Raw genomic sequence first — 26,670 nt, 5'->3', positions numbered from 1 at the left:
CGCTACTGAAGCAAAAACGTGACTGGGCAAAGTGTTATTCCTCAACCTGGTTTCCAGGGCTTCCCTAAGGGCCCCTTACCCGTGAGTGGGTTGGGTTCACACACACACACGCGCGCACACACACACACACACACATTGGCATGAGGCTAGGAAGGCATTTCCGGAATTGATCTAAGCCTTCCTTACCTCCCCACCACCCCATCCCCATCAAGAAAGTAAAACAGACAAAACCCAACAAAAGCAAATAAATCTTCCCCCATTTACTGGCTAATGTTTGAAATGCTTTCCTTGGAGAACACTTTCATAGCTCATAATTGAAAAATCTTACACTTATGAGAGAAGACAGATCAACACTGCAATCACTCACAAGTGTGGTCTCAGATGGAGGTGGGAGATGAAGGAATCATTTGCTAGCAGGGAGGGTGGACAGGGCAGGAGAGAGGCAAACCGTGTCATGTTCAAATGTGTTCCCTTACAGTACGGTCAAGATGTCGCTTCACTGGCCCTTCACTGAAGACACTACACAAATATCGGTAAAGCATGAACATTTATATTTAATTTACATTTTGACAATTTGCACATAAATAACAATGTAAACCAGTACGTAAACATAAGATAGTTGGTTGTTCTAGCAAAGTAAAAAGCCAATAACTTTGGTCAGTTTTAACTTTGATTAGAGGAAAAAAAATAAAACCACTGTTGATTGTGGGCTCAACATTCACATGTAAGAGGCCTACGAGGGAAAGTCAAATGGTAAAGAGAATCAAGAAGTCGCAAGCCACACAGGTCTTGGTAAAAATTCCCACAAATAAGAAAGCACAAAAGGGAAAAGAACAAAGGAGCAGAATAGGAAGTATTTGGTGTCAATGTCAGAGTGTGATGCTTTGGTTTACCTACAGTTAAGGACTGTGTTTGTCAAACCCTGATCCATAAAGAAATTGTCAGTTTTGCTACTTACAGGAACAGATCAGTAAGGCTCTTAGGTTTCCCTGGATTATCCTAAATTTGTTGTTCTTTTCTGCAGGTTGTCATTAGTTGCCATCAATAAAAGGCTGAATATATAAACCAGGTTGATTAGTGATGCATCAGTTATTTAGGAAGGAAGGAAATGAAAGAAAAGTTAACAGTGGTAAAGGGAGTAATGGGACTATTTCTGTGACTTGGGTGTGACCGGACTCATAACGTGGCCAAACAAAAATAAAGCCATCTTAGATTGTCCTTATTGGTGAAAAATGAGGACTCTCTCTCCTCGGTTGTTATGCAGTCCCCCGCCTTTGCACCAAGGTTTTCAGGTCTCTTCCAATGGCGAGGGGGTGCCCAAGCTCACCAATGTGATTGTGAGGTCATGTGTGAAGCAAAATCTTAGAAAGGATTGTTTTGTGTTTTTTTTTTTTTTTCTTTTTTGCCCTTAGGAAGCGTAGGTTCTTTTACATGGTTTGGCTCACAATTTAAGTGGTTATAAATATATTATATATACACATGGTATAGTGGTATAAATAGATTTATAAATATACATCATTCTTTGCTACACCTTGAATGCTGACATGTAATCTTTGGGCTTAGCAGAGTAAAAGACAGAATGGCACACATTCTATCTTTCTGGAGCACACTTAGTTTCTCCTCTAGAGTAGCAAATCATTAGATAAGACATCCTTTCCTGCACTACTGGACACACTCAATGAGGTAATTGTTGTGAACAACTTTGCAATGCCCTTTCATCTTAAATTAACCATAAAATGTAAAAAGACAAATACTGAGGAAAATCTGAGTTTTACAGAAAAAAAAATACAATTGATGTGTTGGGACTAGGAACATGCATTGCCTGCTTTTACCCTAAGACAACAAGAATACCCGTTTTTCGGTTTTTGTTTTTTAAGTGTGGCCTGAGCCTATCTACCTCAAATCCTTCCTGGTAGAGCACCATGTTTGTGCAATTTTGACATAACAACAAAAAACCCAGTAACAACACCCAGACTCAAGCCCCCAAACCTCAAACATACGAAACCACCTGTGCTTTGGGAACATTTTGCAGTGGTTTGAAACATGGCATTTTGTCTTCTTCACATTTTCAGATAATACACTGGGATGCAGAAGTCATGTGACCACTCTGAATGGTCACATGACTTTGGGGTGGGGTGTCCCTGCATTTTGGAGAGGGAGACGGGTTGGCAAAGCCTTGTCTCCTTTCTGGTAAATCCCTGGCTAGGGAAGAAAAAAAAAATCTGAACTACCTACGGAAGCACACAAGATTCCCTTTCTTGTTTCTTCTAAGTTATTGTTGGGTAATTCTGCACACGTTCCCCCCAAGGTATACAATGCTGTTCAAATGACAGATCTTATGAATTAACACATCAACTGTCTAACTTTGGCAATACCAAACCTCGTTTTCAAACTGTTATCACAAAGGGAGGTCAACTGAAGTAATGTATTTCTTTACCAAATCTTAAGTACTTAGACGGATGTGCAGAAATTATCTACAAAGAATGGCCACAAGACAAAACTCTAACATTTATAACTCAAATTACAAGGAATTTTTCCAGTCATTGTAAACTTTTTTAATTATTGCTTTTTGAACGATAAACTGTATAATAAATTATGAAGGATTATCATTGAAAAAATAATTATGGCTAGGCAATAGTCTTAGCAATGGGAAGGCTATGCAAACATATCCACACAGTCAAAATACACAGGTTCAAATATATAGATGGGGTGTAAATAAGTATATATAATATGTATATATATATTGTCTTTGCCTCATTTATGCCCTGAGATTTCCATAACTTTGGAGTTCCTTCTTTTATTCCAGAGAGGTGAGGGGAAACCATCTGCTGTCAGGAGAGCTTTGCAGCACTGGAATTATGTACAAGCATCTGCTACAGGCACCCTGACTTGCCAAGTCATAAGTTACGAAACAAAACAAAACACTTGTTGTTTTCTGAAAATCTTAAGGATCCATTGGTTCTACTGTTTCCTGTTTGACCTTTACAGGCCCCAGAGGTAGTGGGTTGCTGTGAGCCAACTTCATGAGGGACGGGTCTGATGACTCATAAAGGCTACACCCTGAGAGGAGTCCATTCCCCATGTTTCTTTGCAAAGACACTTTCAGGCCAGTCTCTTCTTTCTCTTTCCTGACCATGGCCAGAATTTCTTTCTCCACCACAGAGGTCACATCGATGTTGTCCTCCACGTCCTCGAGCCGGTCGGCATTGTCACTGATGTCAAACTTCTCGATTTCTTCGTTGATCCGGGTCAGGTCCTCCAAAGGAATCCCCGTGGCCGGGGCCACAGGACAGTTCCCCTTCAGGTGGACCTTGAGGCTGCAGAGATGGATGTAGCTCTTGTGGCAGTGGGCACACTTGTGGGGCCGCTCCCGGGTGTGTAGGCGCTTGTGGAGTTTCAGGTGCACAAACTGGGTGAACTTGGCAGGGCACACCTTGCACTGGTACGGCTTCTCTCCAGAGTGGAGTCGCAGGTGGGTCTTGAGATTGCTGGTGCTGCTAAATCGCTTGTGGCAAACCTACAGTGTGGGGAAGAGGGCAGAGACGGGAAGACCAGAAGATTAAGAGCTGCCAATGGGAAGGGCAAGCTCACATACCAACGCCCAGCAACCTGTGAGGCGAGAAGCCTCCCTGTGGCACCTACGGTGTGGCATTAAGCAAACAGGGAGATGTGGGCACACTGCACACCAGGAGGCGTTGACTCCCCTGCCATTTTCCACCCACTGGAAGCTGGCTGTGTCACCATCTCGGCTCATCAGCAGATGCAAGGCTGTAGGCCGGTGGCAAGGCAGAATTCTCGTGTTGCTTTAAACTGCGGGCTATATGACAAAGGGTGGGCACGCCTCAGACACCTCCTACAGAGCTTAATGCTTCTACCAAGAGACACTGCCCACCTGGCATTCGTGTGGCTTCTCTCCCGTGTGTACCAGGTAGTGTTTCTGCAGGTGGGCCAGCTGAGTAAAGCCCTTGTTGCAAGTCTGGCATTTGAAAGGCCGTTCTCCGCTGTGCACTCTGAGGTGGACCTGGAAAGAAGCCACGTGGGTTAGCCGTGCTCTGCATTGGCCAGAAGACCTCACATGTCTGCTCAAGGACTCGGGCATTTATGATGCAAACATCTTAAGAAAACCATCAGGATAAAGCTTAAGCCCAACAAGCAGAGCCCCGAGGTTTTCTGAACGCTCTGTTTTGTTTGAACGAAAGGAACAAAAGTCACGGGCCAGCAGGGCTCTATAAACTGATCTTCCAGCCCAAACCCCACGGTCTCATTATTCTGAGGAAAGTCAGCCGAAGAGATGTAACCAGGTCAAAGCCACACAGCCAGCGATGGCAAAAGCAAACTAAACCATCCCCCGCCCCACGGGCTATTCCCGGCCCGGGTCTCCAACTGTTGAAAACGCAAAGCGAGCAAAGGACAGGGGCGCGGGGGCGCAGGCGGGCGCACCGGGACGGCGCAGGCGCACTAGCGGGCAGCCCGACGCCGCAAGGCCTACCTTCAGGTTGGAGAGCTGGCCGAACGTCTTGGCGCAAACGTTGCATTCATATTTAATCTTGCCGTTCTGCTTTTTAAGGGGGTAGGGCAGCGTCTTGTAGCCCGTCATATTTCTTTTGTTTTTAATGAGATTCATGGCTTCGTCACTGCCGGGGGCCGCCAGCGCCGCTGAGGTAGCTTTGGGCTGCACCACGTGCTCCGCCGAGGCGGCCGTGCCCGCCGTGGGCGACCCGCTGGTGGGGCTGCTCGCCCTGTCCTTCATGCTGGCGGCCGCCCCGGGGAGGGAGAAGGCACTGTGCGGCGCCGGGACGAGCACCTCGCGCGCGTGGTCGGGCTGCAGCGGCCTGCGGGCTCCGTCCGAGGGCAGCGAGCTGGGCAGGGAGGCCGGGCTGAGCAGGGGGTGCGGCAGGCTGCCGCCGCCCAGGAGGCTGCTGTAGACGGGGTAGAGCCGGGGGAAGAGGCCCAGGTTGCCCACGCCGCCCATGTTGCCCATGGCGCCCAGGCCGTTGCAATTCACGCCGTAGGGGGGCAGAAGGTACTTGGAGTAGTGGGCGTTGTAGGAGGGGATGAAGGCCGGGGGCAGGTGCGGGGCCGGCGCGTACCCCGGGTAGGAGCCCAAGCCTTCCGGGCCGTAGGGGGCGTTCAAGTAGGCGTACGAGTCCCGGTGTTCCGGAGGGCAGGGCGCCAGGGGCGACACCGTGTTCCCCGGGCTGCTGTGCGGGCTGCAGCTTTTGAGGCTTTGGTCGGGGCTGCTTCTCGCCGAGGGGCTCGGGGTCGTGGAGGACGGGATGGGGGAGTGAGTGATGTAGGTCGGCCTCTCCATCCCATAGGCTTTCAAAAAGTTCTCCGGCAGAGGGGCCCGGAGCGGGTAAACGACCCGAGGGTAGAAGGGCATTTCGGGGCTCCCGTTTTTTCGGAAGTCGTCCGCGTCCTTTTCTGGGGCGAGGGGGGAAATGTTGGAGCGGTAGCAGTCCTTTCCTTTGGAGGGGTTCGAGTCCAGTTTCAGGATCTCCTTCACGCTGTACTCTCTCTTTGGGACATTCTTGGGGCACAGTTCACTTTTCTCGGTGCTCGGCTGCTTTGGATGGCTCTGTGTTTGTGCTGAAATAAAGAACCGACGGTTACTCACAAGGTTAGAACTGAAGTGAATTTCCAAAGCTGCGCTCTCCCTGGAGAAAACCTGAGTGCCAGCTGGCCACAAGCGAGAGACACCTGGCTTCTCAACGCCCTTTCATTCTAGAGGGCCCGGGGCCACTTGCTTACACACACCACTCGGTTTCCTTCTCGGCAGAGTGGGGACAGTGGCAGCATCTCAAATGAAGAGCACCGTCTGGATTTTTCTGTTTCTACTAGTAAAAACCGTATGATGGCAAAGTGCTGTTCAAGCTAGAATAGGAGAGCTTCCATTAAAATGGGGGTGGAAAAATCCTGGGGTGGGGGTGTCAGAGGCTAATAAAAGTCATTCTGATGTTCACAGTATACGGAAAGGAAATCAGCACACCCTGCGAACTAGATGTGAAAGATTAAGACTCATTTCAAGTAACAAGCAGTCATCAGTTTTCGCCTCGATTCTTGTTTAATACGAATTTGATAAAACCCTGTTCAAACTGCCTGTGCCAAATAGATTAGCAATGTGGATGCCACCCTTTCCCCTCCGATTTGCTGACCGCACAGGAACTGCACCAAGGTTCTGTCTGGTCTAACCAGGCTCCCAGCAGTGCTGTCCCCTGGAATCACAAGGCGTGACCTACTCTTCTCTGCCAAACCACAACAGGCACTTCCCGAGCCAGTTCAATTACTTAGAGCACCAAAGAAAACAGGCAGCTAAGATGAAAGCATTTATTCTATATTATTACTCGGTAAATACACTACTTAGGAACAGCAGCAATGAGGACAGTTCCAGACTCTTCGGGCCATCGCCAGCCCTGCCCCTCCGAATACACTGAACAAACGATGCCTTTGGGAAAACACCAGTGAGAGCAGGGAACACCAAAAACAACCCGTTCAGCCTTCCCTGGAAATCAAAAGTAAAACTTAACGCTCCTTCGCTGGAGCTCTGGTTATCAGAGGGGCGATCATTCCAACCGAATAGCTGCCCCATGAGTAGGAGTAGGTTGAAGGCATGAACCCTCCCATGTGTGAGGATGCTCTGGGAGGCAGGAGAGCTCTTGGCCTCTGCATCCTAAGAGGACAGGTTTGGGGGACCATGCGGAAGCCTCTGTAAAAGTATCATTCGTCATCGCCTTAAAAAAAAAAAAAGTTTCCGTTTGATTTCACTGAGAAAGCACTCCAGGCCTGATATCTGATAGGTCTAGAAATGAACTCTGTGGAAGTCCAGACTCTGAACTTTTCAAATCCATTCTCTGGGCTGACAGACTTGAGGGATTCGATTCCAGTGTGAGAGGCCCTCGGAGAATGTTATCTCCTGCTAGCTGTTATCAGTTACTCCAGGGTGAGCCAGCAGCCCCAGAATAAACACAGCCAGGACACTATCAGGGAAGATGCTGATGGGGGCAGTGATGGAGAGCTTGTTGAGGGAGAGGGATTTCTGAAGCCACTAAACCAAAATAAATAACCCCTTATCGGGCCAATATCAGTCTTTCAGTGAGGCCCAGCAGGCAGGAAGTTCAAATTGTCACTTTTGTTTTTTAAAGCTGAAATGGTAAAGGAAGAGAGACAACGAAGTTGGAAAACTGATAGGCGAGGCATCTCACAGCCACAGGAAGGAATTTTATGGAGGTGAAAAAGAACAATTTGAAGGCACCCACGTAGGACCACATTTAAAAAAAGATGTCACCCTACTAAAATGAACATACAGAAACGTCACCGTCCTGTTTCTGCCATTTTTATGTGGCACATTACACCTGAGTCTCATAATGTTTCCGGTGGCTTCAATACTCTCTTGGTTCTAAAATTCAACAAATTAAAACCATAAGCAAGAAGCGGGAGTCCATCAGTAGCACTGTCCTCGTATATTTAGTCAGGTGTTCTCACTAGCCACCCCGATAATTCAGTTATTAAACTGAAAACAGAGGGGCGCCTGGGTGGCTCAGTCGGTTGAGCGTCCGACTTCAGCTCGGGTCATTATCTCACAGTCCGTGAGTTCGAGCCCCGTGTCGGGCTCTGTGCTGACAGCTCAGAGCCTGGCGCCTGTTTCAGATTCTGTGTCTCCCTCTCTCTCTGACCCTCCCCCGTTCATGCTCTGTCTCTCTCTGTCTCAAAAATAAATAAACATTAAAAAAATTTTTTTTTAATAAATAAATAAATAAACTGAAAACAGAGCTAATGATTAGGCCAAATGATAGGAAAATCAGAATTTATCATTTTCTATGCAAAATACTTATTAGCACAGGGCCTGGCCTAGAGTAAAATCACAGTAGATGTCTGCCTTTATAGAAATCAATTTGTATCTTCTTCCAAAACAATATCCAGAGGGAAATGTTAGTCCCCTAAGATGTTCTAAGGTGGAAGTCATGGAGCATATCTCTGTGAAGGTACATTTTAAAAAATCATCCTTCAGCAGCTGAGTAATCAGTAGAGCTGGTGTCATTTCTGACTCTCCCACTCAGCAGCAGCTTGAGTTAACATGAAGAAGAAAATCAAGATCTGTTTTTGTTCTTAAATCTTAAATGGCTGTAGGCGGACGGAGTCATTTCAAGAGTGAACTGCTTCTGAAGGCTCTGAATGGCTTAATTATGCCGACTCACATTTTCGATCTATAATAAGAACCCCCAAGACTACAAGAAAGAACCTAGAAGTTCTGCAGTAGGCAAAACAAAGTCTGTTTTCAACTGAAACTGAGAAAGCAGATTAACATTTAGAAGTCTATAATTTGGTCAACTGTTTTCTAGATGGGTTGGTTAGATACATAGGAAAAAAATACCAAAAAACTTGGGAGGGGTTAAGAGTTAAATTTAATAGTTTCTACTCTTTTAGTTTTAAAAAATGCCAATTTGTGATTTCTGGCTACTTATTATTTTTTTTTACCTCCGTTTAATTAGAATCTCTTCTCAAAATTCTCCCATTGGAACCATCACTGCCATTTAAAGTCCTCACGGAGATTTTGGCACAGACCTCTTATTGTGCTTGAAGCATGGAAACCCAACACAACTCACTTGAAGACACAATCTACCTATTAGGCCTGATGAAATAGTGGAAATTTTCCTGATCAGAGGCTCAATCATCAGCTACACCACACCTAGGACAACTGGTTTCACAATCTGCAGCAGGAGTCTTGGCTTAATGTGACTGGTTATTGTTCACTCTCATTCTTGACTAGGAATCCTGGACAAGGAAAGGGTATCTGAAAATGTTAAACCTCCATTTAGAAAAATTTCTGCACAGATGAAAAGGGACATTTGTGGGAATGAAAGTGTCATTTCGCGGTATACACACAAGTTGCTCTGTACACAAAGAGTTAAGCACTTGAATTTTAGATACTGTGAAAAGCCTTTCATCAGGGAATAAAAATGCAGGGCCTTTGCAACCACACAGGGTGAAGGATGTATGTGAGAAAGCTTCTTCATGGTGGGGGCAAAGTCACTGGGGTGGGTCACTTCAAACAGAGTTACTGTTTAAGAAAAAGAAGAAGAAGAAAAAAAAAAACAACCACCAAGGTCTTTCTCTGAATCCATGAATGATTAAGATCAAGGAGTATAAGGAGACCATCAAGAAGTGACTTGCCATGCTGAGAAAGTCAAGAGTAAGCAGCACACCTTCCTCACATCTTCTCTAGTGAAGAGAAGCTGCTAGAATAGAAGTTGTCTTTTACCACCAGGCCGTGGGGAGTGGCCCAAACAGCTGAATGGCTCCTGGGGTGCTCAGCACATGTGACAGACTCTTGGGAGCTCTGAAGAGACATGAGGGAAAAGAACGGACACCTTTCATCAGGACCTGATTCCCCCCTCATGCTCAGGTTGGAAGCCATCTTGTTTCCAATGAGTCCAAGACCTTTTCCTGAAGCTCAAGGGTGCAATGATTGTGTGTGTGTGTGTGTGTGTGTGTGTGTGTGTGTGTATGGGGGAGGGGGGGGCGGTTTGGGACCACGAATGCAAACCTAAAAGGTGATCCTATGAGGGAGGTTGGTCAGTTTTTACAGCCCCACCTTTTCAGAAAGTGACAAACACAGTATTGAGATCCTAGGGAGATCAAGTAAACTAGGCAGTGTGGGATGAGCACCAAATAGCTATAGAATTGTCTTGCACCTGACTAGGATAGGTAATTGGTTTGTTAACAGGTCCCAAAATTAAAGTCAAAATTCAAAATTCTAATTTATGTTAAAATTAACATTAATTCCAAATGTTTCAAAGGTGAAAACGTGAACTAAAGTAATTCAGCCTTCAGATAAAGCAACTGAGACCTCATTATCAATAGTTGGTATATCTGGGGAATGCTTTGTACTATTCTTGTAACTCTTCTGTAAGTTTGAAATAATATCAAATCAAATAGTTACAAAAATTTCAGAATTTAGATGCCAAAACTTTAATCCAGAAGGATTTAATGTTAAAAACTTCCTTAAAACTTAGCAGTCTGACTGAGAACATACAACCATAATTACAACAGATTGGAGTTTTATGGCAATTCTTAAATTGTTCCTAGAGATCACTTGAGAATGACTAAAATGAGGTAGCCCTTTCCAGAGAGGTTAGGACATTAACTATAGTCAAATAAAAAAGTAAAAGCTTATAAACCTAAGGAACTGAGAATTTGTTAAAATAAAGTGATAGGGGTGCCTGGGTGGCGTAGTCAGCTGAATGTCCGGCTCAGGTCATGATCTCATAATTTGTGGGTTTGAGCCCCGAGTCAGGCTCTGTACTGACAGTGTGGAGCCTGCTTGGGGTTCTCTCCCTGCCCCTCCCCCATTTGTGCCTTTTCTCTCTCTTTCAAAATAAATAAGTAAACTTTAAAATAAATTTAAAAGGTTTAAAAAAAATTAAAAATAAAGTGATAGGTGGCTACTGTAATACGGATCAGGAGATTAGATAATTAGGATTAGGTTTCTGCCATAAGGAAGGAAGGTATGATATAAAATATTTAGAGTTATCCATTTAGAAGAATATTTTTAAAATTGTAGCTGTGAGTTTTTCCAGAGACAATCCTGGATGTTCTACATCAGACCGTGAGTTGATAACCAAATGTGCATCTCTATAATATTTCAACACACATTTTAGGCACCAACAAATCACCACAAACAAGGGCTATCCCTTAAAGACTAGGCATGTCAGGACCAATCCCTTTTATACTACTACCTGCCCCCTTTTGGAAGGATTAGAATTGGATATATATTTCTTCCTCCAATTTTCTGAATTAAACACTCAAAATAGCTTTTAATAGTTTACATGGTCGAGTTTCATAATGGAGAATAGGGACTCAAAAAAAATTGTTTTCCCTTTTCCTAGTCCCTTGTTTAAGCCACCTACTTGGCCCAACAAATGAAGCCATATAATTAAACAACATGTTATTAGCTCATAGGGGCAGAACTGACATTACCGGCATTTTTTATTTTACTTTATTTTTTTGTTCTATAATCCACTTACTGAGATTCATCATTGTCAGCTCTCCGGGATAAGGGTAGTGAAGCCTTTCTGCAAAGTCCCGACAATACCACACAAGAAGCTCCTGGTTGGCAGGGATGGGCTTAATGGTGTAGAAGTAGATGTTCATCCCGTTCTGACACGCAGCCAGATTTTGCTCCCGGGCAGAGTGCGCCGGATTCACATAGCGCATCCAGTTGCTTTTCTCCTCATTGAAGCCATCGATGAAGTGGTGAAGCTCCCCTCTGGAATAGATCTGTCCAAATGAAAAGACAGACGTGTGAAAGAAAGTCAGCCCCAAAGCAATGGAAAGCTTCCCCGGCACCCTGAAGAACAAACACAGCAAGTACGGAGTGTGCTTTCTCGTTCCCTGTGGCCCAGTTAGAAAAAAGAACGAAATCGGTTTAGCCAGAGTAGTCTTGAATCAGCATAAGTAAGGGCAGAAACCGGTAAGGCACACTTTGTCAGTTACCTTTTCCATTTCAGTTTTATCGTCTTTTCATGTTTGGGGAAAAACAACAGAAGAATGAAACACAACATTTCATTTAAGGAGCCGCCTCAGGCGGACCAAACCGCCAGAGAGTATTACTTTTGCTACAGCCGTGAATGGCAAATGGGCGATGCTACTAACTTTAGTTCCGATTATGCTGACTTTTAATGCTTTGAGTCACTGGGTAGAAGACCAAGTCAACTGAATACGTCAAACTGAGTCTCTCAGCTTTTTCTATGGCCTCTGTACTTGCCGTTTCCTACACCCCCGCCCAAGGCTTAAACTATGCAAACATCCTCCACCCCCAAGCCTCCAAGTCCAGAAGTAACACTTGTTCATATGAATACTTGGAACCTTGCCTTTTTGTGGAAACACTGGGTGGGGCAAAGGTGAACTTCACCTGCCATAACAAAGTGAGCACCGGGACAGAAGCCAGAATTTGACAGTCTACTGAGAAGTCACTTTTCCTCTTGATAAACATGTTCGGCCTTGCGCTTGTCTCTCAAGCCAAAGGAGAGGAGAGGGAACCCTCTTATCTGAAGGGTGGTTGGCTAAAACACCACCCACAGGGCCACAGGCACACGTTTTTCAAAAAAGAACAGGAATAAGCTATGTTGTTCTTGAAAGGCAACGCATAACGAAGAATTCAAAGTTTGCCCCATAGTACCACTCCTTTCTGGTTAACACACGCACTCAGGCTCCTCAGTGAAAAGGCAGAGGTAAGAGGAAAAATTAAAACCTACAGTCTTGCTGAAACTACTTTATAAACAAACTCCTTCCCCTTCCACAGAAAGCTTTTCTCTCCCTCTTTTCAAGATGGACCATTTTTTCTTCAGTCTTAAGAAATTTCCTTATACATCTATAATCAATACCTGGTTATCTGCAACTTGTAGTCCTCGCGTAGTAGGGCACTGTTCATAGCAGAAATTTTGCTCTAACCGGACAGCAGGTTATTGCTTTGTTCCTAGTCACATACTGACTATGATAGTCTATAAATCGTTTCTGTATTTCACTCAAACGTTATCAGAAACAAAAAGGAACTCTGTCCCTTTAACACAGGCAGTAAACACCAGAATCACTTTCTTTTAAGAGTAACTTCCTGTAAATTGTGAAGGGGGAAATACATGTGGCTTCATCAAAGCAGCTTGTGAGAGCTTTTGCGGTGTGTTTTGTTAAGAGAAAATGGAACAAGGCTGGGTGAATTCTGCTATCAAGAGGGGTTTTCAAGTTTGTTTACTCTGATGTGCAAACTTCCAGGAACATGGGGTTCCATCGCTCTGCACTCTTCGCTGGGCGGAGACTGCTTTCTAAAGCTACGGGTATGAGATTCCAGTCAGCCATCCATGGACTACAATTTACTGTTATCCTCATTTAAAAGACAGAAATGTCAATGCCATGAAGTCATGCACACACACACTCGAAAATAAAATAATGCATACGTCAAATGAACACTGCTCTCTCTTACCTCACTACATTGCCATATATTATCAGGAAGATTAAAAATGTGCTGACTCATAGTACAGTTACAAGAAATGTCACTCACTGGTTTCTCAACTTGAACATCCCTACTCTTCTTTGCCTGTGTAATCTGGATGGAAGTTTTTCTTTCCTTACAACAGATGTTCATATTCCTGCCAGCAAAATCAGGATGCTTTTAACAACATGTGGGGAGTTTTCTCCTACAATATCCTTTGTATGTGAAAGACTGATTCAAATAAATCCTCCCAAAGAAAGCATTTCAGTTACTTATAGTGAGCCTTTAATGAACCAGAGAATTGGGACAGAGACAGGAGGTTCTTAGGTATTTCTTGCCTTTTTAAAAAAATGACCACACATCATTAAGTCTTATGCTGGCATGTGTTAATTCAGACCTTTGACTCCAAGAATTACACACTTCTGTGGCTCATTTCTGAGAAAATTTTATCGGCAAGAAAGGCAAAAATGCACTCACTGACATTTTGCCCATTAGAAGATGAAGTAAATATATTTGAAGCATGTGTAATTATTTTTTTAAAGATTTTTTTTAAGTTTATTTGAGAGACAGACAGACAGACAGACACAATGAGAGCTCACGCTTGTGAATGAGTGGGGGAGGGGCAGAAAGAGAAGGAGAGCGAGAATCCCAAGCAGGCTCTGCACTGTCAGTGCAGAGCCCAATGTGGGGTTCAATCTCTCGAACTGTGAGATCATGACCTAAGCTGAAATCAAAAGTCAGTCCCTCTAATGACTGAGCCACCCAGGTGCCCCAAGCATGTGTAAATATTAAATAAAAATTGTGAGCACACAATTCTTAGCATTTTCTCACGTTTGGAAAATAGCAAAATAAATTTCTAAAAACACAAAACTTCCTGAATTAAAAAAAAAAAAATCCTGTTTCTATGGAACAGCTTCTGACTGATCCCCAAATGGAAGCCTTTTATAAAGACACTTGTCCAAAAGATATAGGCATCCTCGGTAAATACTGGCCAAAATAAGTATAATCCAGTTTTTGTTGTTATCATGCAGCTGTTTCATAAAAGAATTCAAACCATGGTTCCCCAGTAGTCAGGATCATTTTATGCAAGTATGTATAAAAAAAATTACTTTTAAATTTAATAAGCATATTCTCATTTTCTAATTGAGAAAACTGAATATCCTAGAAATCTACGGGAAGATGGAAAGCAGTCCAATTTTTTTCTCTGTTCCCTTCTAATTCAGAGCCTTTTACTCAAAAATCCATCTAATTAGTTTATCTTTGAAGTCCTTTCTAATCTTGATATTCCAAAGGAAATTGTATGGGCCAGACCTTTATGCTCTCCCATGATTGTAAGCATTTCCCTTATGTTATGGGAGCAATGCGCATCCAGTCACATCCAACAGTTTTACGTGTAGATGCATGACTAGTCCTAGTCATCTCCATTCCCCTAGTGGCATCTTCCACGCATCCTTCCTTAACTACGTGTATTTTCAAGCTAATTCATTTACGATTACTCTTCCATTCAATTAAAGTTAACTCAGCAAGAAATCAAGAAGGGGTGAAATCTAAGGCTTGGTGACTCATTACTACTTCCTTGCAGAGAAATGCAAATGAACCTACCCTTGAAGCAAGCAGCAAACTGTTTCCTTTCATCACAAAGCTCTAATGAATTGCAAAAATTAAGATTCACATACAGTCCATATCTCTATCCCTAATCACCTACAGGCTGCTTTTTCTAGAGCCACATATTTAACCAGTTTCAATCGCATTTGCTTACAATGCCCTGCGTCCACAGGGGCCCCAATGTTGTGGTGAGCCCTAGTATAGGTTGAAAAAGGAAGTGACCCAGCAATTCTAGCTCCATTTTTTTCCCTTAATTCTTAAAGAGTCTGAAACAATTTTCTCTACTTACCCGCCAAAAATATTTCCTGTTGGCGTTCTTAGGAACAGTATCATTGGTGTAGATTTCGCCTATTAGAGGTCCAAAACGTGTTCCCTTTGGTATGTATTCTTTACTCACTACTCCAATAACCTATAGGGGGTAAAATATGAGATAATTACTTCAACTGTAAAATATTAACTAACTTTTTCATTGAATTGTCAAGTGGTAGTACAATGAACAATGACAAAATTATGATATGGAGAGCAGATATTAATGGTGCCTACATAATTTTAATAACAAGCTTCATCTTAGGGGGAGGCCATCCTTCAAACTCCCAGATCGTAAGCAAATACCCAACGAAGTGTGAAAATCATGTAAAGGATTATTCTCTGGTGACTGAAGGTCCTTTATTTTTATTATTACTTTTCATGCTAGAAAAACAGAGAAGATAACCATTGTTTTACCTGATTTTAGAATCAGATATTGCAGAATTAGACTGTCAAGAGTAAACTACTTCAGCCTGCTCCTAGTTTCTTATTTCTCCTTCTCCCTCAAACTATAAACATAGCATGCTTGAGGGGAATAAAATAGTTTTAACCTCAGAAACCAAAATAATGCCCTTTGGTTGTTCCACAAAGACCTAAGGAACCAGAAGCAAAACACATTATATGTTTTTTCATTCCAGATGAGGTTTTTCTTTTTTTTCATAGCTTGTAAGTTCTCCTTAATAGAAGAAAGATCGTCAAGTAACTTTGTTCTCCTCTAGCATCTTCTACTCAACAGTGGTCAAAAGTCATCCTTTGAAATGGAATTTATACCGAGGAAAGCTGTGGGTTCTAAGATCTGAGGAAATGACCTTCTCAGACTGGATGTATCACACCAGAGCCTTGCTAAAGAAACATGTTAACTATGCCAGTTCCTCCTTGATCGTAAATTTCTTTAAGGGAGTGAAAAAAAAATCACCAACCACGAATCAGGAAGCAATTCATCACTATTCAAAAGAATTCTGTAAGTGGTCCTCTGCAACATTTTGCAGTTACAGTTTTGTTTTGGTTTTTATTCAGTCACTTTCCCATTTTTATTTTTTTCTTGTCCAAAACTGAATACTTTTTACTTACTGAATACCTTACTGACATGGACCAAGAGGGGAGGTAAAAGAGAATATTTATTTCCAGGTTTTATGAAGCCCGGTGGCTCCTGTGTAATTGTGTACCCGCAATGGTAGGTCCCAATATATATGTATCAGTGAATGTTCACAGGGGATTCTCAGATTTTGGTTGTGATGTACGTGGATACCTCAATAAATCTCCATCAAGAATTTAAATCTGTTTAAATGGATATGGAATAAGCACATCTACATGGTTGTAAAGTCCAATCTTTCTCATGTACATTTCTCATCAGTCAATGATTTTTTTTTTTTAACAATTTGGTATTCAATATACAAGCCTCAATGGAGCGTACCCAGACTGAAAAGACAGGAAAAAGAAAGATAGAAAGAAAATTTCCTACACCTAACACAAGTTGAAACAAGGTTGTGAGCTAAAGTGTTATTTTTGGTACTTTATGAATTTCTGGCAGAGAGCTGAAAAAAGCAGATGTTCATTTCATCCTCCTCCTCTGCCTTCATTTACATCTATGTGCCCTTTCAATACAGTTCATCGTTATTGGTATTTGTTGGCAGTAAAATGACTGGGGACAGGAGTGCCTCAGAACAGTCTTGAGATAAAAATTTGTACTAAAGCTGAAGAAGACTTACTTATTCAGAGGCTCATTATTTACATTATTGCACCTAATTAATTTGAAAAATTCATGGAATTGACTTCTATGACACGCAAATCATTTGGCATTCACATTTGAGTGATTATTCCATAATATTAAAATGACAAACAGGAAAAACAAATAATGTCATTTGTTGGTGAGCCAATAATTAGTAGTTGATATTTTCAACATATCCACTTTAAAGCAGTCATTTAAAGAAAGGTACTCAACTGGTTCATCAACTTTGTTTTAAATTATAGTCTCTTGAAGACAGTGTCTTGGGAGTCAGAGCTTGATTACCAACAAGTAGCATTATATTGAGGTCAGGTTTTTTCTTCTGAATTGCTCTTTTTTTAAGCAATGAGGTCTCTTGCTTCTCATCTATCAATCTTATACTAAGAAAACACACACAGTTTTCTTATGGCCAAAAAACTCGACAGAATCATGTTCCCACAAAAGAATTTTCAGAAGACATAGCCACCCAGCACTTACTTGAGTACAAGTATAAGAAAGTCAAGAGGACACTATAAGACAGTATTTGCCATTTATAACTTTACAAATGCAATTAAGCAGGAGAGGAGAGAGGAGAACAATTAAAAAGAGGAGGGTCTGTGGAAGAAGAGAGGTCTATGAAAGTTTTCTGATTTAAAAAAGAGCCAAAGAGCCTTCAATATTGGATTATCTTTACAAGTGAGACAGAACCGTATTATTTTAAGTTCCTATTATACAAGAGCTATAGGAAATATATAAACACAAAAGTGGATAAACAGAGACACAAAATCATAGAATTTCAAAGGTTGGAAAGAATTGTATGGCTTATATGCCATCTATATCCATTCCCAGTCCAGCATTTTCATACGGGATAAATACCTTCATCTGAAATCTGTGTCTGAGACATTATTCAAAGAGGACATACAAGCTGCAATTTTAAGATTACAGTACTCGGCTAGGTAACTGTGGAGGGGCAACAGAAACCAAGGTCATTTTTAATGGGAAGTGGAAGACCTAGTCATATTCTCCCTCTGGCCCTAGAAAGATCCAGCTGTGAACCTGAGCCAACAACATTCTATCCTTGGAGCAAGCACATGATACAGAGGAACCTGGTGTGTGCCTTGGATTTCACAGTGCTAAAAAGACTAATTAAGAATGTGTTCACCTATCTCAAGAAGGAAACTTCACAGGAACTGACCAGGGTCCTAAAGAATTACTACTAGGGGCAGGCTGCTGTGTGCCTCCCATTAACCTATCAGGGACAAGACCCTGGCCTCTACATGTCCTTGCCCCTCTCTTGCCTCCGGCCAAGCTCTTCCATACCATGCATTATGTTGGGGTCCAATCCTTCCACCATTTGGGCAGATCTGTCTCTGTCAGTGGCCTCGGTTACAGGACACACCCTGATGTCTGAGGCTTCCAGACAAAAAAAAAAAGGGCTTGTTTTTCATCATACAAAATGAAGATTTCACAACTTAAGATGGGGGTTGCTAAATCAAAGTCTGATATCAAGGAGAATATAAACTTGGTGTTTTTTTTTTTTTTTTTTTTTTAAGCAATTCCTCCTTTAAGGAATATACAGATACACACTCATAGCAGCGGGCTTTAAGCAGAAACCTTATTCAAGTTTAAATGTGGTATGAGCATCATCACCCCAAATTACATTAAGATGATTTAAATTACTAGCTATCTCTCCCCCTCCCCAGATTTGCCCCTATAAAAATGATTTCTTCGATTAAAATTCTATTTTGAAGACAAGGATATTCGCATTGAGATAACTAGAACTCTGTAGTGGACTAGGACTTCAGCTTGCAATTCACTTCATTTTTTTAAAAAGGGGGTGGAATGGATGGGAGATGTTTTTGGAAGGTTTCCTCCATAATTATCTTTGTATTAAAGGAAACATGGTACATTGTCTCACAAATAAAAGGCACTATGAAGAAGAGGGAATTGCATGTTATGGAGAGATACTTTTTACAGATGGCTTGAGTTAATAATGGACTTCAATCAAAACAGACATTCAGCGAGTCCCCATCATGGCCTGATGTTTATCACCGCATGACTCTGGGAGGTCAGACTCAGAGCCACTGTGCCTCTTGAATACAAGCAAACTCAACACAGGCTACCGCTTCTAAAATATAAATGCTTAAATTGATCTTGCTGTATTCAAGTATTCACAAAAGATTATTTCAGGAGGACAAGGGGAAAATCCCACTAAAAGAATAACCCATCAGTTAAAAAAAGTTCTAAAAGTTTTGAATAGTAGGTCTATATTTGGCTTCAGTTCTGGAAATAGGAAGTAAGAACAGCCTCATTAAAGGTGCAGAATGATTCTAAACCAAATCTAAAAATGAGGGTCAAGATCAGAAATATGGTTTGTATGTTTTGTTTTTAAACCCAAAGAAAAAAAAGGTGCTGACACATAGCACAAATTCATAATGAAAAATGGTCTTGTTAAAAAAAAATCCCCCAGTATGTCAGCACAACAGTACATAATGTAACATCTTCTGCTATTTAAATGAAAACATGTAAAGAAGGGCAAGATAAATCAGTGAGATAAAAACCCCACGTAGAAAGCTTTTTTTTTTTCCTCTTTCCATGGCTAGTGGGACTGAAAGAACTAACTGAATAATGATAATGTAAACATTTCATCAATCCTGAAGGTTTCTGTTCTAGAACTGTCTGCAGGTATCACACCCTCAATGGCTCAATTCCCCAGGCTTCTTTCACCACCTTAAGGAAACTGTCCTCTCCCAAAAGGGCAAAAAGGAAGAAAGAAACAGAAAAACAGGTACAAATTCCAGAGTGAGTGTAAGACAGTATTACATTTAAGTTGGCTTCCTGGTTGCTTTTATGATTAGGAACGGATGTGGGAAAATAGAATAGAAGGCCCTGATCTCTCATTAGGTTAGTTTTGAAAAGACCCTCTTTAGGGATACAGATACTGCATGAACATACTGAAATGGGAAGTTATACGTTCAGACCAAAAAAAAAAAAAAAAAAAAAAAAAGAACACCAAAGAAGCTTAATAAAGGATTGGGCTGAAAGATGTAAAGACGATAAATAAAACCACAGTGACACCAAGAGGGGCCAGTGTAGCATAATCAAGAAGCAGTGGCTGGGGAAGTCAAGAGAACTTTGCTCCTAGTCCTGGCTCACGCTTCTCACAATACATCTTAGGTAAGTGACTATCGTTCTGAACCTTGGACTAATAATCTGAGGGCATTCCTTTATTGAGCTATGATTTTAAGCAGAATGATGGAAATTGAAAAACAAGCTAAGAGCTGAACTGACGATAAGAACATTATAGAATTAAAAGCCAAAGATGAACCACAGAATAGAGGTCTTTATTTCAAAACAATGGGCAGGACAGGGCAACACAGCACAAAAATGAACCCTGAGAACGGACCAATATTTGGTCAAATGTGATATGGGAAAAAACACACTACACCTTTTAAAACCACAGTCAAACCTTAGGTAGCCAAACAAATCCTACATTGATTCCATGGGCCACATCTTATGAGACTTTCAATGAGAAGAGGGTTGCTTTCAGAAAGAGGTATAATTAAGGCTGACCTCTGGGGGTTAAATTTTTGGTAACATTCATGTACAACTACAATTTAAATTTTGCTTTAAAAAAAAATCTGCCTCCATTCTTCCAGCAGGGGGAAAAAAAAAGGTTAAGCTTTAATGAAACTCAAAGCAGAGTTGCTCTATTTAATTTTAGACAGCTGTGTCTCCCCCTCACCGAAAACACTGAACTCAGACACAAACAGGAAAGAGACAAAGTATTTCCCAAACAGGCTCCCCGACTCCTTCAAATACTGTTCCTTGGGGAAGGAGGAAAGTGATCTGACATGGCTCTAATGAATTGTCCCAGTATCAAATTATGGATTCCTACAGCAAGGAATCACTTCTTTCTGAAGACAGTGACGGAAGTGACAGTAACCTATGGGAGTAGTGGTGGTGGGAAGTCTGTTGGGGGGCTGATTCCCTCAAGCCAGCTCAGCTTATGGACTAGTAAGAACAACTAACTGCAGTAGCTGAATTCTCAAAACCAGAGGTGGTTCTGCAAGTTATTTCACAGCTAAACATCACGCCTCACTATAATCGTTATATAAAAGGGTAAACACAAATCCTTTGCTCATTCCAAGTTTGGGTTTCCAGCCCCTTTGAAACAACAAAGGGTGTACCCACTTCAGAGGCCAGTAAGGAATCGGCCTGCCAGCCCAGCCAGAGCAAAGGAGTTGCCGCAGATAAACACAGTGGTTAGCTCTGAAGTCATCCGGACAGAGGACACTTTTACACGAACCTCTTCTTGGTCTACACCATCACTTCAGTTCATAAACACGTCAAGGTTTTGAGAATAATTTTAGAAACCCAGCTAATAAAGCTGGCTCATTAAAAAGAATAAAGCCATCTCATGACCAAAAGGAGACAAAAGAAACATGAAAAACTTTTTTTTTTTTTCCCCTAAGAAAAAGTTTTCTCCCTCAGAAGCTACCGTACAATTGGAGGACCAGGGGTCAGGGAGTCCGGGGGTGGACAGTGGCTTTCTCCAAGGTCACTGTCAATTTCGCCCACCTCCTTCTGCAATGCAGCTTTCCCAAGATGTGTCAACTCACCAAAAGACTGAACTGTTTACTAATTAGTAGGGAGCAGCTGAGAGCTGCAGGAAATGAGGAGGACAGACTTGGGGAAAGAGAAAGCAATGAAAGAAGGGAATTAAGGGATCGATTAAGTATTGATACTTACAGATTCTCACGGATATACGAGGCCACAAGGGCAAGTAGGGAGATTTGGCGTCAGGTGCCAATCTTCTCCAGCAACAAACCAGAGGCTTACCTCTTTGCTGTTCGTGGCATATTTGAAAAGCAGATTCCTTGGTAGAGACGCCTCTGCCTGAACTGAGGTCCCTCCGTCGGCCCCACAGTCCCAGGGGTGGTCGTTCACAATGTATGTACACTTCTCTTCAAAGTCAGCCTCTGTCCACAGAGTCATGTCTGCGTCCTCCATGTCCATTTTCATGGTCCCGGCGGTCACCCCTCGAAACCTCACAGCACTGGAGCTACACTTCGGGGCAGCCTGGAAGAGAAGGGAAAGGCCTTTAATCCCCATTGTCCTGTGGCTCCCTGTGAGAGGCTATGACTAATACAGTAGTCTGAAGACTTTAAAAGCAGATGCAAGAGTGCTTGGTACAGTTGAGTAAGAGCCAAAAAGCCGTATAAAGAAGACTGCCTTGAAGAAGCGAGGTTTTAAAATGCCACTCTTACTTAGTTTTTTAAAAAAAGAAAGACAGACTGTGGCAACCTCATTGGGGAGGGGGGTGGAAAAAAGAAAAGAAACACCTCCAAACAATCCCTGCTTTACCTCTCACAGCAGAAAAATGCTGTGGGCGCTGGGTCCTATGTCCCAGAACGCCTGGGGTCATGGCCGCCAGACCCTCCGCGCTGTGGAAAAGCTGCCTCAGAAAAGTGTCACAAACAAGGAGAGGAAGAGGAAGGAGCTCTGTCTGCCTCTGAATGAAGCTAAAAATGGAAAGCGCGTGTGGGGCAGGAGCGGAACCCAGCCGGCCTTTTCCAAATGGGGAAGACTGAACTTTCCCACCAGCTCCCAACGCAAAACAACTTTCAAAACAACTCGCCGCCCCCCCTCCTCTGCTGCAGCGCTCCCTTTCATCCTCTCACACGGGAGACTGGAAGGGTTGCATCCTGCCAGCATCCCTGAGCTGCAGCTTTTCAGAAATGATTTGGAGCACAGGAAAAAGAGGAGGAGAAATGGGCGAAAGGGGAAAACTCCTGGCAGTTTCCTCTGACTGGTGGGCATCTCACGCCAAATTTTGAAAAAGCAAAACAACAAAGCATAAAAACTCTTCAATAGCATTCCCTGGAGAGAATTCCTTCAGGAGCCCTCAGCTACAAATAGCACTTTCCATTTAAATCTGAAAGTGTACGAATTCCCAGAAGTCACTGATGTGCTTCAGTTTACTGTAACTAAAGTTATAACAAATATAGAAGGCTCCGAGGACAGGCACTGCTTCCATTTGTAAACTGATAAGGATATTCCCGCAAATCCCCCCTTGCACTCAGGAAAAGTGCTTTCCAGAGAGAGAGAGAGGAAAAAAGGTAAACAACTTCTGGAATGTTTTCCCATATAGACAAGGCTTGATTAAAAAAAAAAAAAAAAAGTAGGAACGCGGGTATCATTTCCATGTAAGAACGTGTCCTCCTTAGAATGTAAACACAGCGCTCGGCGGAAGTCCTTCAAGGTGGCTTTCTTTTACATTCTTCTATTTCTTCCCTAAACATGATGCTCTTTTAAAAAGAAGTCAGATGCAAAGTTGTCTTTCCCCTGTTACGACTTAAGCAAACTTGCTTGTTTTCATTTAGTTCCCACATGGACAGTCATGATGGTAAATAAATGTTAAAATCTAGCGAAGTTTAAAAATAAAGCCAACCCGAAGGAGTTATTTTGACGGGGGTGGGCAGGAGCCACTACCGAAGTTTCAATGAATTGACAATTATGCCTAGAACTGAAGGGGTTAATGATTCATAAGGAAAAAGTCTTATAAATGTTTGACAGTTCTAAGCGCCCTAAAGCAGAAGCAGTTCTGGTTTCTACTGCGACTACGCCAACAGCAACAGCAACAACAACAACAACAACAACAACAACAACAATTTCTAATCAATTTCAGGATGAAAAACAAGATCAAGTTCCTTACCAAGGTCGTACCCACACGTTTTTCCAAGCAAATATCCAACATCGGAGATAAGTGTCGCTCATCTCTACACAGTCCACATTTCCTCCGCGTCCCCTGGCGGGCTGAGGACTGACGCGCACCTCGGCGATCCCTCCTTTTGTACGGCCGCCCCGGCGCCCGCGTCCCGGCTCTCTCGGCCGCGGACAGGTGCCGCGCGCTGCTCTGCCTCTCCGCAGCACTGGAGGGCTGAGTGTCACTGCAGCACTTTCAGTCTGTGTTAACCAGACCGGAGGCTCCTTTCCCCTCCCTGCAGCAGATTTCCCATTCGTCTGATTCACTCCCACCAGCTGCTGAAGGGGGGCGTGGCCATACCTGAACTCGCCGGAGCCGCGCAGAGCTCGGCCCAGGGCTTTCCCCCCGGATCGCCAGCAGCCCCGAGCTTCCTCTCTTCGCATGTGAATTTCAACATTTACTTGGAATCTTCTCACTTCCCTTTGAAAGCACTTAACCTCAACGTTCGCTCGGGCTGTATTGTATTCTAAATACTCAGCCCGCCCTCCTTCCTGCCGAGACTTTCTAAGGGGGCGCACATTCCTTAAATTAGGGAAACCTAAAAATTACCTAAAATTTTTGTAGTTCCTCGGCTCGAATCCACACTTTAACGAACGTACACCATTTACCTGAAAAGAGCATGCGAAACTATTTTTCCATGTGATGTAATAAAATGAAGCTGACTAGTCCTCCGGCTCTGGCCCGTGAAATGCACATTTCCCCTCCAAAACTCGTCAGCTTCCATTTCTCCTGCTAACTGAAATACATCCACATTAGGCAGAACTAACTTCCCTCTTTCAACTCTTTAGTAAATAGGGAAATAGGGAAAATTTATAATCCTACAGATGAAAATTTCTTTGCCTTTGCACTCCTCCCCAAACCCACAACCAAACTCTGAGGGGCGCGTGTAAGCAAAGTGTAGAGCATTAATCTTTTCACAGTTCAAGAGAATGTTGAACTGATCACTGCAAGTGGAGGGCAGACGGAGGCAGTAATTAGTGGGGCTCGTTCTACTCCCTGTCCGGCTTTTCCTCCAGCCCCAGTCAGTCCTCTGTTGAAGGAAGGACATCCTGTGATGATGGCATACAATGTCCTGTTTGTTTATTATTAAGAGCGTGGACCTTGCATTCCTGCTTCTCATTACAAAACAAACCAGATGCTTTACTTCCTTCAATGGTCTTGTGCCTTCAGCAAGGAATCCTCTAATTCAGAGAAACAATGATGCAAAGGGTCCATTTATAGCAAGCACCCCATTACAATTACTGTTTAGATCACTGAAACACAAGTCTCCCACTTTTCCTGCTTGCCTCATATAGGTGGTTGTTTCTGAAATCATCTCTCCTTCAACCTTAGGCTGCAATGTCTTTTCTAACATTTTAAATACACGTGTGCATACACACCCACGTCCCAACACACACACACCCACATATACACACCCAGTCCCAACTTAATGATACCAACTTAGTCACACAATGAAGTGGACATTTGAGTATTTGTTTACGGGAAGAAACAAAGCAAAACAAAAGCCCAACTCAATCATCAAAATATGTCTTTATCTTTAACATTTCTTTTCTCTCTTCAGGAAACTTTTCTAGAATTTCTTTTGGGGGGGGTGGTGGGTAGGTGGGAGGCAAAGATTATTTGCCAGGAAATGCTTTTTGTGTCTAAAGTCCTTGTACAATCTCTGTAGTACAGAACAATTACATTCCCACTAGGGGACATAAGTAACACACACTCCCTGCTTGACTGCCCGGGGACTGTTATTGCATGTTACGCCAGAGGGGACGCTAGCACCAAGAGGAAACAGGGCTTTTAATCGGCAGATGTGCTAAGGGTATAAAACTGAATGAACAATTCCTAAGAGTTCTCAGAAAGCTCTAAGATGATAATTAAACAAGAGAAATCCAGCCTTCTCGAGAGGGTTTATTAACTGATGCTGAGTCAGCGCCACAATGGACAGAAAAACAATGTAGTCATACTGAAGGCTGGCCTGCTGTTCAAGCAGTCTCGCCTGCAGATGTTAAAGAGTATTTCACTTCCCTTTTAGAGTCCAACTCTGTTCTTGGGCCACATACACCATGCAAGTGCTGGTGAGTCAACCACGGTGGAGTAAGGGAACAGGCAAAAAGTTGGATGTTTGAGGTGGGAAGAGGCGATTTGAAGCCAAATATTTACTTTAATGACTGGAAGATGCCAGTGAATCAACTCACTGTTAATTAATATCAGCCTGCACTCACCTTCAGAGGTGGTGAAATGGGCTTGAGTCTAGGGGAGGACTCAAACTTCAAATACCAGTGTGCTGCTTAGCCAGGCAACCCTAAAATTGGTTCCAGGTGCTCCAGCCGGACTGGAGAAGACCACGAGTGGAACTTGAAGGAAAGTACATTCTGAAACACAGTGTTGGGCTAGAAAATCCTTCAACTGTTTGTGTCTGGTCTCAAATAGTACCCCACCCTCCACCCCCATCAAACCATTTTTATTGCGATGATAGCCGTCAGGGAGAGACAAAAATATAATTTAAAATCAAAGATGCAAAAAAGAAAGAAGGAATAAAGGAAGCATGCCCCATAAGAACAAGCATTTCATATAGTCATATTTAGGTATGGTCCAGCACAAAGATGTTACAGTGGGGGGTGGGGAGGAAGAGGGGTGAATTTCTGAGCTCCACTCACCCCTTGTAGAAGGCCCAAGTATCACATTTGGAATACTGACTAAAACAGGGAGATGGTAGAGAGCTGAGCACAGACAGCTATATCTAAGGCTGCCACTGTCTAGAATTTTAAGTCTCGAATGTTTGTTTCTAAATAGCAACTTGATGCATTTTTAGTCACTGTATTATTTCTCTCTCTGTTAGAACGCCAAAAACAAAAACAAACAAACAAACCTCAGTTACCTTTATTTGTCAGCATTTGCCAGGCAGAATTCCCTCGTTAAGAGTGCTCACAATGGCGGCCAATTATAAATGATCCAGATAGCTCTGCTCTCGGAAACCCCCCTCTATTCCCTTTGATGGTCTCATCACAACCGCTCAACAAGCCCGCGTCTTTCAGTCTGAGCTACTGGGCCAGGCCTAGTCCCTGAGGAGTTAGGAATTGCAATGTAGGTGGCCAGATGACTGTCTGGGGAGGAAGGTGTGATAGAATGAAGGGAAACTGAGTACCAAATCTGGAGACCTGACTCCACTTGGGGGAAAAAAAAAGATTTTTTTCCTAAAGAAAGTAAAAAACGGGATGAAATGTGCCCAAGATGAAACATGTTTTCATTTTCTAATTCAACTCCTGCTATACCCAAACAAGGTCAATGACAGACTAACCACATCAA

At 42.8% G+C, this 26,670-nt stretch overlaps 1 protein-coding gene across 4 annotated transcripts; it reads right to left on the bottom strand.

Moving 5' to 3' along the window:
* Nucleotides 1-530: 530 nt before the first annotated feature.
* On the bottom strand, nt 531-23,700 carry PRDM1 (PR/SET domain 1). Of its 4 annotated transcripts, none has more exons than XM_042986894.1 (7): nt 23,320-23,700; nt 21,444-21,683; nt 14,880-14,999; nt 11,025-11,277; nt 4,490-5,589; nt 3,893-4,021; nt 531-3,517 (listed from the first exon to the last, which is right to left on the bottom strand). In XM_042986894.1, the coding sequence occupies exons 1-7, from the start codon at nt 23,359-23,361 to the stop codon at nt 2,945-2,947; spliced, it is 2,457 nt and encodes an 818-aa protein (XP_042842828.1). In that variant the 5' UTR covers nt 23,362-23,700; the 3' UTR covers nt 531-2,944. The 4 variants fall into 4 exon arrangements, with proteins under 4 accessions (XP_042842828.1, XP_042842829.1, XP_042842832.1 ...); XM_042986895.1 differs by lacking the exon at nt 23,320-23,700 and adding an exon at nt 21,969-21,982; XM_042986898.1 differs by lacking the exons at nt 14,880-14,999; nt 21,444-21,683; nt 23,320-23,700 and adding an exon at nt 12,384-13,539.
* Nucleotides 23,701-26,670: the final 2,970 nt, after the last annotated feature.

Source organism: Panthera tigris, chromosome B2 (genome assembly GCF_018350195.1).
Source record: "Panthera tigris isolate Pti1 chromosome B2, P.tigris_Pti1_mat1.1, whole genome shotgun sequence".
Lineage (NCBI taxonomy): Eukaryota > Metazoa > Chordata > Mammalia > Carnivora > Felidae > Panthera > Panthera tigris.
Note: the sequence above shows the minus strand (reverse complement) of the source record. Positions and strands in the feature narration are given on the sequence as shown.